The following is an 11,180-nucleotide window of genomic DNA, read 5'->3' as shown; positions in this document are numbered from 1 at the left end:
CCACAGCCAGAGGTGAGACAGGTGGTCAGCCACCTGCATCGAAACTTCCTGGTGCTGGCTACGGCAGGGCAGGGCAGGCCAGCCTGGCAGCACCAGCAACTGACCCATTAGGGCATGGCCGGGTCACCCCCTTCCCACCTGGCCTTCAATATCTGGAGGGAGGATTGTGGTGTGCTCTGATTCCAGAGCCCTGGGGGAAATGCACATTCATTCATTCATTCATCCAGAGTCACTGGCTCCTGTTCGGTGCCCCACCTGTGCTGGGCACCAGGGACCCAGCTCCTGTCCCTGCAAAGCTGGTCGGCCCACCGGGCTGACCCCCGCCCCCACCCCACCCCCACCCCCACCCCCCACCGCTTTCCTCCCAGGGGAAGGGGGCCAGGTGCCTTCGTCTTTCCCCGTCCACACCGCCCCCACACACTGTCCAGCTCCTTGTCTTCTCCGCATCCGCCCCGGGTGCCCTCCCGAGGACGGAGGCCGAGTGTGGGGGAGGCCCCCTCCCGCGGCCCCGGCCCCCGCCCTCAGCAGGGGCCGGGGAAGGGCGTCCCGAGGGGGCCGGCGCGCCCGCTCGCCACGCCTCCGGGCTCTCACCTGGCCCCCGCGCCCCGCCCCCCGGCCGCGGGCGCGCACTTCCTCCCGCCGCCCCGCCCCTTCCACATTCCTGCCCCGCCGGCCGCCCCGCGCGCCGCGAGCCGAAGCCCGCCGAAGCCCGCCGGCCCGCGATGAAGGCCGCCCAGACCGCGGACGCCGAGGCGCCGCCGGGCGCACGGTCCGTCAAGGTGGTGCTGGTGGGCGACGGCGGCTGCGGGAAGACGTCGCTGCTGATGGTCTTCACTGAGGGGGCCTTCCCCGAGGTGAGTGGCAGCCCCCAACCCCGCCTCGCGCGCTCCCCGCCCCCAACCCCGGCCTCCCAAGGGGTCTCCCAGCAGAGTGTGGGCGCAAAGGCGTTTCTCGCTCCGCCATCGGCAGCGAGGGCCTCAGTGGTATCGTCTGCAAAGTGGCAAGAATGGCACCTACCTGGGAGAGGTGTCGTGGGACGGACTTGGGCCAGCTGGGGACCCAGCAGATCCTAAGAGAGCACTTGGTGGCGCGGCGCGGCTCGGAGGGACTGAGGACACCGGAGCCACCCTTGCCTGGGTTCGAATTACGACTTTGCCACCTAAAGCTGTGCACCCTTGGGCTAGTCCCCTGCCCTCTCTGTGCCTGTTTTAACCGCATCAGAGGAATAAGGATGGTGCCCACCTTCCAGGGTCACTGTGAAGGGTGAGTTAGTACCGGTCAAGGGCTCACCTCTGAGCCTGCAACAGGAGAGACTCACCGAAAGTTGGCAAATGTCATCTCTTCTCTACCAGCTCTTGCCTGTACAACGGGCATGTCGTGGGCTCTGTCTTGGAGGGCCAAAGCATACCAGACTCAGGTCGGGCAGCTTGTTTGGCACCTCAGCTGTCCTCCAACAAACTGTGTGGCCCTCAGTAACTTGCTTAGCCTCTCTGAGCCTCTGTTTCCTCACGCAATCTCATAGGGCAGGAGACTTAAGAGTGGTGGCGAGGCAGAATTAAGGTAAGGCTGAGAGACAGCCCCTGTGTACCTGGCACATCCTGGACGCTCTGGGCACGTGGGCCCTCAGTCCTTCACTAGCATGCTCATTGACTGTCTATGCGGACTCACAGGCACCAGGACAGGGGCTGGACCCACTCACTGTGCCACGTCTCAGCCCAGTTCTCCTGGGAGTCCGGGGGTTTGCTTCCAGCATTTCTTCTCCCTCCTGCCTGTCCCAGCATCCTCCAAACCCCTGGGTTTGCTCAAGCCCTGGGAGTCCGATGGGGGAGGCAGGAGAGGCCAGGCCTGGTAAAAGTGTCAGACCTTCCTTTCCACTGTGGCAGCATCGAGCCAACTTTTGCTTTGTGGTTTATGGAGCTGACGTCACCTCCGCTGGCCGGTCACATTTTTAAGTTGGGTTGGACAAGTTTCTGGGCCCCCACATGCTGCGCATGGGAACCCAACAATTACGACATGGTGGGGAGAGTGCCCGCAGAGGGACCAGGCCAGCCAGGGTCCAGGAGACCAGCCGGGAGGAGTATCTTGGGCTCTGAGACATCCCTGATGGCAAGGCTCATCCTGATTCCAGAGAGGTGGCGGTGTGGAAATGGTCGTCTGGAAGTTGATGGAATGTGTGTTTTGAAGGATAGGCTGGAGCTGGCCAGGAGAAGGGAGGACATGCTTGTCACCAGGGGGGATGGACCTGACCTGTCCTCATCTGTTTGGGGACCCCTCTGTCTCCAGGCCCAAGAAAGACCTCTCCTTTTAGGAGAACTACAAGGTCCAAGTGCTGGAAAGGCCTCATGTTACAGGTGGGAAAAGTGAAGCCAGAGCGACAGTCTTGCCTTAGGGAGCCCAGTGGTGGCAGTGCAGGTCAGGAGCCCAGTTCTCCCTGCCCCTGACCAGAATACTCTTCATAGCCCCCAGTGCTCTGCCTGCCAGACCAGCCTTCTGCTCCTGCCCCTAAACTCCTCCTCCTGGCAGCCCTCCAAGCTATGGGAGCCAGCAGCTAGAAGACTTGGAGTCCCCCAAAGAGCAGAGAGTAGGCTGGGATTTAAAGGGGCCTCAGTGACTCTTGTCTGTCTGTGGCCCAGCCTTGGGGCAGGGGAACAGAGTAGAGAGAGCTCCTGAGGCAGAGGAAGTCCAGGCTGGGCACCAGCCTCTGCCCAGTCCTGGCTGACATTTGACTCAGCAACCATTCCAAAGCCCAGGGGTCCCATGGAGGAGTGGGGAGGGGAGGGGGCAGAGAGCACCAGCCCTACCTTCCAGAACCAGCTGAGCCCCTCCTGGTCCGCACAGGGACTCTCATGGGTGTGAAACCCCTGACTCTCTTCTTGACCTACGTTCTCCTGTCCTATAATGACCCATCTGTCTGTCTGTGAGCCCCATGAGGACAGATCCAAGCCTGAGTCATCTCTGCCCTAGTCTAGCTCAGGCCTCACCCTGCCATCCTGGCTGAGGACAGCTTAACAGATAAGATTAGGCACTTAATGGTCAGAGTGACCCTGCCTGGTGGTTCAAAGAACACAACAGAAGGTGTAAAAGTCTCCAGGATGACATTGCAGAGTAGGGGGGAGGGTTGTGACAGTTACAAGCCCCGGGAGCAACCCAGCCACGAAGCCTGGAATGGGGCTTTCCTACCCACTCCTGTCACCAGGGGCTAGAGAGTCAGTGACCTCGGGAAAAGGCACATGACCGGGGACAGAGCCTGACCTCTGGAGCCAGAAAGACCTGACTCCATCCTTAGCCAGCTGTCTAGTATGTTACTTCAGGCAATTCCCTTCCCTCCTGTGTCCTCATCAGGAAAATGGGAATAGTGCCAACTTCCCAAGGATGCAAGGGTCAGGGACAGTACACATGGAGGGCCACGCATAGTAGATCCCTAGAAAATGTGCACGACGCTGTCATCTCCACAGGCATTTGCAAGGTACTGACATGTGTCTCCCAAGAGCTTTGTGGCAGGTTGCCCTCCATGTCAGATCAGGAGGGGTCCTGCCACAGGAGAGTGGGTGAGTGGAAGCAGGTGTCAGTGCCCTCCACGGTGATAGGCGGGGGAAGGACGCATCACCTAGAGGGATGGATGGATGGCAGCTGGCATGGACATTGCCCCTGGCGACCAGCTTTCTAAGTAGTGGGCATTTATGCTGGGCCTTACCTGCCAGCCGGTCTCCCCTACACTAAAAAGGGACACTCTTCTTTTTTTTTATTTTTTTTATTTTTTTTATATTTATTTATTTATTTTTTTTTTTAAATTTTTTTTTAATGTTTATTTATTTTTGAGACAGAGAGAGACAGAGCATGAATGGGGGAGGGTCAGAGAGAGGGAGACACAGAATCTGAAACAGGCTCCAGGCTCTGAGCTGTCAGCACAGACCCTGACGCGGGGCTCGAACTCACGGACCGCAAGATCGTGACCTGGGCCGAAGTCGGCCGCTTAACCGACTGAGCCACCCAGGCGCCCCGGGACACTCTTCTTTAACCAGAGAGGGGACGGGCCCAAAGTCACACAGCTGGTGAGGGCCAGAGCCAGTCCTAAACCGGGAACATCTGGTTCCAAAGCCAGTGCTCCTAGCCACCAAGTCACGCTGCCTCCCACCAGACAAAGGGCCTGAGGGGAGGGGGCCAGGGCAGGGGGGTGCTGGGGAGGTGGGTGGAGCCGTCATCTGTACCTACTAGTAGAGAGAGTGACAGGTGGCTAGGGTCCAGGGCGGATCGAACCTCTATCCCAGGGTCATCCTCAACTTCCCCATCTGCCCGCTTTGGGACTCACCTTCCTCCATCCTCCCCCTGTACCTTCCCACGTGGCCTGGAGGACCGCACTGACCCACCGCTAAGGGGCCGCCCCTCCAGGCAGCCAGGGCCTGACTCAGAATGCCAGCGGGCAGACAGGCAGGCAGGCTTGAAGTCCTCCTGAGTCACAGGCAGCTGGGGGCCCCACCTGGCATCGGAAGTGGGGAGGACAGGGTCTCCCTATGCTGTGATCCCACCAACCAACCCTGAGCAAGCGGGTGAGGCTTGGGGACCCAAGACGTAGCTGGTCTAGCTTCCCACTCCAGCTGAGGGCTTGTGTTGGGGTAGAGTTTTGAAAACCTCCTCACCTGTTGCTCAGACCCTATCCGTAAAAGCTTCCCCTTCTCATTTCTGCATTTTGTCTGTGCACAAAACCCACCCTGTTTCCATTCACCCAGCCTTTATGGAGAGGGAATGCAGTCAGGCTCTCGGCCTGGGCAGGAAGGGCATGTGGTCTGGGTGACTTCCTCCTGATGCCCGCAGGGCAAATAAGAAAGGCAGAAATAGAGAGGGTGTGGGAAGGGTTCCAGAAAGGCATCCTGGGGGACGTGGCATGGGGCAGGGGCCTGAGAGGTTGAGAGACAAAGCAGGGACCCTCCCCCCGAAAAGCTGCAAGCTCCCCAGGGCACACAGTGAGCCTTGTTTATTACTTGTTCCCCAATATCCAGAGCTAGAGAAGGTGCTGATGTTTACTGAATGAATGTATGAACGAACGAATGAATGAATGAACGAACGAACAAATGTAGGTTAATGTCATTCTAGGAGGAGGGGACAGAATGAAGGAAGACTCAGAAATGGGACAGTCCCCCATCCAGGGGGACAAAGATAAAAATAACAGTAGCTGGCATGTGTAGAGTGCTTATTTTGTGCCAGGCTCTGCACGGAGCCTCTCACTGAATCCTTACAGCAGCACCGTGCATTCGGTACTTTTAATATTCCCACTTTACCGTCAAGAAGGCCGGGGAGGTTCAGGGCCTTGCTGGGGCAAATAGTTAGGAGGAAGCGGCAGCTCGAGGCCTCAACCCTGCTGGCCACAGCCTGCTTCCCGGAGACTGTCTCCCTCACACCGTCAGACTCCCAAACCGGAGCTGTGCTGCAGGCATTCGTGGGCTCTCTCTGGCCTGGGCAGTGGGGGCCACCCCGCTTCAGAAGCTGTCCTCACAGCCTGCATCTTGTCCCCTTCTTCCTCAGAGCTACACCCCCACTGTGTTTGAGCGGGTCACCGTTAATCTGCAAATGAAGGGCAAACCCCTGAACCTCCAAATCTGGGACACAGCAGGTGGGTATGCAGGGCTGCGAGGGCGGGAGGGGAGCCTCACATGCCCAGAAGCCAAGCCCTACTCCTTTCCTTCTGAACCAGGGAGGCCAACCAATCACCAAGGGACAGGTGTTGGCCAGGGTTAGGGTCCCCAGGAACCCGAACCTACTTTGCTTCTGTGCCTGTGTCTGCTGCCTTCCCCAGCCCAGGGTAGCCAAGTGCATCCTGCAGACAAGGGGGAATCCAGAGCGCTTTCCTCTCAAGGGGTGAACTGTTCTGGCCTCCTGAGCATTCCACCTTGGCTTTAGCTTCCGTAAGAACTGCCTGACTTTGACCTCTGCCCTCCAGCTTCCTGACCTCGCCTACATGAGGGTTCAGTCACATCCATGCCAGAGCTGACCGCTAACCCCAGGGAGGCCCAGCAGCCCCCTTACCGTCATGCATGCGCCAAGGTGCCTTTGCCCAGGGTCCTACCTCTTCTTAGTCCTCAGCCCTATGCCCGGGGCAAAGCAGGCTTCTATGGGATGGGCTCGGTCCCTGCAGACTGGGCTTCCGCCCTCCCCTCCGCTCCTTCCAGAACAAGGCTCTCTCAGCAAGTGGTGTCACCCAGGCCAGGGCTGGCACATCCCACGGGCAAGCCAGGGGAACACTGCCCCGAGGGAGACATTCACGTGGAATGACCAGCTAAGCACTGAATCTGCTAAGACCTTGAGGCACACAACCAGGCCCTGATCCAGACGCCCCTGTCTGGTGGGATGACCTCCCTGATGTTGGGGGAGATCTGGAGGGAGTGACCACCCCCACTCTCCGCAGGACAAGTTGACTATGACCGCCTGCGGCCCCTGTTCTACCCTGACGCCAGTGTCCTGCTCCTCTGCTTTGATGTAACCAGCCCACACAGCTTTGACAACATCTTTAACCGGGTAGGTACCAGGGACTTGGGGAGGTACAGTCCCCATAACCAGGCCACTCCGCTCTGCCCCCACCCTTGCCTCAGCAGACTGCCAGAGTGTGGCAGGCCCTGGATGGCATCCGGTCCAGCATCTTTAGCATATATATGGGGAAACCGAGGCCCAGAGCAAGGGCAGCAACTTGCCAGAGGTGCCAGAGGGATTTGGTGGCAGGGTCTGGCCTCACATTCCCAGTCCAGTGCTCCTTGCCTGCTCTATACTGGACTCAGAATGCTGTGGCTCTTTCCATGGTGACCCTGCCTGAGAACACTGGATGACTCAGGGGCCCCTGCGTCTCCCCAGCCTGGGCCTGCCCAAGGATGCATGAATGGTCAGCGTCTAGCAGCTCAGCCCCCTTCTGTGTGACCGCTAGCTTTTAGCAGCCTCCCAAACTACCCACCCCCCAGGTATGTCGGGGGTTCCCAAGGCTTCTCCCTGCCCCCAGGTGTCAGGGATGTGGTCCCTTGAGTTTTTCTGCTCCTACCCCACTGCTGCCAGGCCTCCACGTGAACTGTGTGCTTCAGGGTTCCGGAGCACAGCTGGTGACAGCGTCAGTAACATTAACCACAGTGACGATGATAATATTTGTTGAGAACTTTCCTTACGCCACGCACTGTTGTGGGCGGGCACTTCCACACGTCCACTCGTTTACTCCATCTAACAACCTGATGGAGCCCATAGTAGTATTATCTCCAGAATGGATCCGTTGCTCCAAGATACACATCTATTCAAGTGGCAGCCTTGATGGGGCCTCCCGGGTGGCGCTGTTGGTTAAGCATCTGACTGGCTCAGGTCATGATCTCGCGGTTTGTGGGTTCAAGCCCCGCATCGGACTCTGTGCTGACAGCTCGGAGCCTGGAGCCTGCTTTGGATTCTGTGTCTCCCTGTCTCTCTGCCCCTCCTCCACTCGTGCTCACTCACTCTCTCTCTCTCTCTCTCTCTCTCAAAAAATGAATAAATATTTAAAAAATTTTTTTCAATTTAATAAAAATAAAGTGGCAACACATCTGTGCACCAGGCACTGTTCTAGGTGCTGGGGCCCTAGGAGAGGTGGTGGGTGGTGGTGGCTGTGACCAGGGTGCTAGCAGGGGGCGTGGTGAGAGGTGGGTGGGTATAGACCCTGTTTGGAAAGCCATCAGGATTTACAGATTGGATGTAGGTGGGAGAGACGTCTTGACCAGAGCAAGTGGAAGGTAGCCTTGCCATTTCCCCCCGCTGAGATGAGAAGGAACAAGGGGTGGGCGAGGAGGTGGGAGATGGGGGCCTGTTGGACATCCCAGTGGAGGGCCAGGTACACAGGCGGAGGTCTTAGTCTCCCGTTCCCAGGAGAGGGCCAGGCCGGGCTGGGCAGATCCATTTGGGAACTGCTAGTGGGGAACAGCTTTGGACAAGATGGGGTGGGGGTGGGGAGGACCCCCGGAGACCCAAGGAGAAGAACCAAGAGAGCAGGGTCCTAGGGCAAAGCGCCGCCCAGGTCGTAGAGGAGGGAGAGATCCCTGGCTGGTGCCAGGGCTCAGGTAGGTCGAAGGCTGAGGATTCACTGTTGGATTTAGCAAGGTGAAGTCATGGTGGAGACCATTTTTGGAGACTGTTTTCAAGTGCAGTTGTGTGGAGGGGGCTGCGGTATGGGGAGTCAGCCCAGGACCCCACCTGGGCCCCATCTGTCTCCAGGAGCCAGACGGTTTGATGCCAGTATTTTTCCAGAACACAAACTGAGCAGGCACGCACTCCTGGAAATATAAAGCCCCCGTCTCCAGATTCTAGACTTCCCAGTGGTTGTCCGGGCTGGAATAACCAGGCCCCGGAGCCTCACATTCCAAAGAGCAGCTGACACAGAACAGAAGTGTTCCCTCCGACAGGCAAACAGCTGCTGCACCCATTTTGTGAGCTGCTTTATTTTTAAAGGATGACTTATTTCCTTATATATCTTACCCAGCTGGGAGGTGGACTTGGGAGCCCTTACCTTGCAGAGTGGCAGGTGGGAGCAGGGCTCTGGGCCCCTGGACTCAAATCCTGCCACTTCTAGTCGTGTGGCCAAGGCCAAGTTATACAGCCTCTCCGAGCCTCAGCTAGTGCATCTGTACAATGGGACTGATGATAGAACCTGCTTCACAGGGACTTGGGGGATTGATGATATCACACATGTGAAGTCTTAGAGCCTAGCTCAGAGTAGTTCTCCCTAAATGTTGGCTGTACTGATTATCACCACTGGAGTCTGCCTGGGGAGCAGGAGAGTGGCCCGTCCTCCCCATCTGCAGAAAAGAACAGTCCCTATGACTAACACACACCTGCACTGCCCCCCTCCCCGCAGTGGTACCCAGAGGTGAACCACTTCTGCAAGGAGGTGCCCCTCATTGTCGTGGGCTGCAAAACGGACCTGCGCAAGGACAAGTCGCTGGTGAAGAAGTTGCGGAAAAATAGACTGGAGCCTGTTACCTACCACAGGGTAGGAAACTCTGCCCAGGGGCCCGGTTCTGGGGGCGGGGGGAACTTCTGGGTACGCTGATGTAGCCCAGCCTGTCAGCAGGGCCAGACATCCAGCACACTTAAGAGTGGGTCAGGGCAGGGGTCATCTTAGAATTGCCTGGGCTTGGAAGTGGTACCTAGAACACTCTGGAAGCTTCTGCCTATGGAAGAGAGAGCCAGTGGTGTGCACATTCAGATAATCCTACCCACCCACTTCACAGATAGGGAACCTGAGGTCTGGAGAAGAACCCTTAGCTCTTCTGCAGGCCCCTCTCTGCTACATACCTGGGAAGTCGATTAGTTGGTGCCTTGAGAAGCAGGGACCCATCCTGGAGCTGAGGCAGGAAACCCAACGAAGCCACGAGAGTGCTTGGTCGAGATCGGGGGCAGGAGCTGTAGGGGTCCTAGAAAAACTCGCCTTCCACTTTTGTCCTGGAGACTCCCTAGGATGACCACGAGGGCTGCGGGGAGGCGGGACGTGAGGCCCCCAAGTCCTGTACCTCACGGCAGCCCTGTGCGCTCTCTCTGTTAGGGCCAGGAGATGGCGAGGTCCGTGGGCGCAGTGGCCTACCTTGAGTGCTCGGCCTTGCTCCAGGAAAACGTCCACGCGGTCTTCCAGGAAGCAGCCGAGGTGGCCCTGAGCAGCCGCAGTCGCAACTTCTGGAGGAGGGTTACCCGGAGCTTTTGTGTGCTGACCTGACATCTTGAGGCCTTCCCTGCCCCCACCACCCCAGCAGCATAGGAAGGAGCTGGGTGCTGACCTTCTTTCTGCCCACTTGACTGGGCTAGACCCAGTCCCCAGGCTGTGACCACCGAACTGCACCTCAAAACAGATGGACACCATGAAGGCCGGGCACCGGACCCCGGGTCTGTGGTCCCTGGACTGGAGCGTAACCCCCCTGAGGCCCGAGGAAGGGGGTCCCAGAGCCCACCAGCCCTGTGGGGGGCTAGTCCTGGAGTGCCCTAGAATGACTACCAGACGCCCAGCCCCCAGCCTGGACCGCACATCCGGAAGCAGCCTGTGCAGCCTGGTGCCGCCTAGCGGCTGTTCCCAGGGCTGCACCTTCAGGACCTTGCGCTTCTAGGAACCTGGGTCAGAACTCACACCTTGCCCTTCCCCCTTCCCCCTTCCCCCTTCCCCCTTGCCCATCCAGTGGTAACTATAACAAGTAAAACAACATCTTTTGTCAGTTATATCATGTCTCTTGCTTTACACGCATGTTCCATAGCAGATAAGAATTCACCACCTGTAGGCACTGGAGGGGAACCTCCTGGATCCAAACCTGGCTTTATCACCTTAGGACCTTGGGCAAATTACTTCCACCCTCTGCATCTCAATATCCTCATCTGTGAAATCACAAATGATGTCATGGAGCCTTTAGATGAGTAAGAGCCTCATGAGACACACGCAAAGAACTTAGCAGGTGCCTGGCACACAGTAAGTGCTCACAAAACATTCACAAGTATTATTTTGGTTTATGATAAATATGTAATACTGCAGAGCTGTAATCTACGTAATATACTCGATATTATGTTAATTATCTCACATGATCAGAGGGGCCAGCAGGAGGAGGCTGGAGATTCAGGTAAGTTGATGTTGCAGTCTTGAGGCTGAATTCTGCAGGGCGGCAGGCTGGATACTCAGGCAGGCTTTCTGTGTTGCTGACTTGAGGCAGAATTCCTTCTTCCTCGACAAATCGGTCATTTTTTTTTTTTTTTATTTTTTTTATTTTGATACAGAGAGAGACACAGCATGAACGGGGGAGGGGGAGAGAGAGAGGGAGACACAGAATCGGAAGCAGGCTCCAGGCTCTGAGCCATCAGCCCAGAGCCCGACGCGGGGCTCGAACTCACGGACCGCGAGATCGTGACCTGAGCTGAAGTCGGGCGCTTAACCGACTGAGCCACCCAGGCGCCCCAGATCGGTCATTTTTCTTACGGCCTTCAACTGATCGGATGAGGTCCCAGCACGTAGAACCAGCCACAAACACACACCCCTTCGGTTTCTTTAGAAAAAGCTCGAGGGAGGGACCACTTCTGCCTGGTGAGGGCTCACAGCTTGGGTTACAGAACTGAACGGAGGCAGGTGAAATGGTGTTAGGGGCCCGCTCTAAAAACCCCACGTGGATTACAGGCTCTGCTTCAGGGTTTTACTAGAAACTGCTAGGAATGGGAAA

At 57.5% G+C, this 11,180-nt stretch overlaps 1 protein-coding gene across 1 annotated transcript; it reads left to right on the top strand.

The window, feature by feature from the left end:
- Positions 1-658: 658 nt before the first annotated feature.
- On the top strand, positions 659-10,428 carry RHOD (ras homolog family member D). The gene is made up of 5 exons (XM_049616204.1): positions 659-854; positions 5,521-5,608; positions 6,401-6,510; positions 8,849-8,983; positions 9,536-10,428. The coding sequence occupies exons 1-5, from the start codon at positions 723-725 to the stop codon at positions 9,701-9,703; spliced, it is 633 nt and encodes a 210-aa protein (XP_049472161.1). The 5' UTR covers positions 659-722; the 3' UTR covers positions 9,704-10,428.
- Positions 10,429-11,180: the final 752 nt, after the last annotated feature.

This window comes from Panthera uncia, chromosome D1, assembly GCF_023721935.1.
Source record: "Panthera uncia isolate 11264 chromosome D1, Puncia_PCG_1.0, whole genome shotgun sequence".
Taxonomy (NCBI): domain Eukaryota; kingdom Metazoa; phylum Chordata; class Mammalia; order Carnivora; family Felidae; genus Panthera; species Panthera uncia.
The sequence above is the reverse complement of the archived record's forward strand: the minus strand, read 5'-3'. Positions and strand labels throughout refer to the sequence as shown.

What these genes read in the sequence shown, in the direction of transcription:
- RHOD (XM_049616204.1), top strand. Translation starts at nt 723, where the DNA reads ATGAAGGCCGCCCAGACCGCGGACGCCGAGGCGCCGCCGGGCGCACGG. An exon ending in CTGAGGGGGCCTTCCCCGAG is followed by an intron (nt 855 to 5,520) that starts GTGAGTGGCAGC and finishes CTTCTTCCTCAG; the next exon opens with AGCTACACCCCCACTGTGTT. An exon ending in TTGACAACATCTTTAACCGG is followed by an intron (nt 6,511 to 8,848) that starts GTAGGTACCAGG and finishes CCCTCCCCGCAG; the next exon opens with TGGTACCCAGAGGTGAACCA.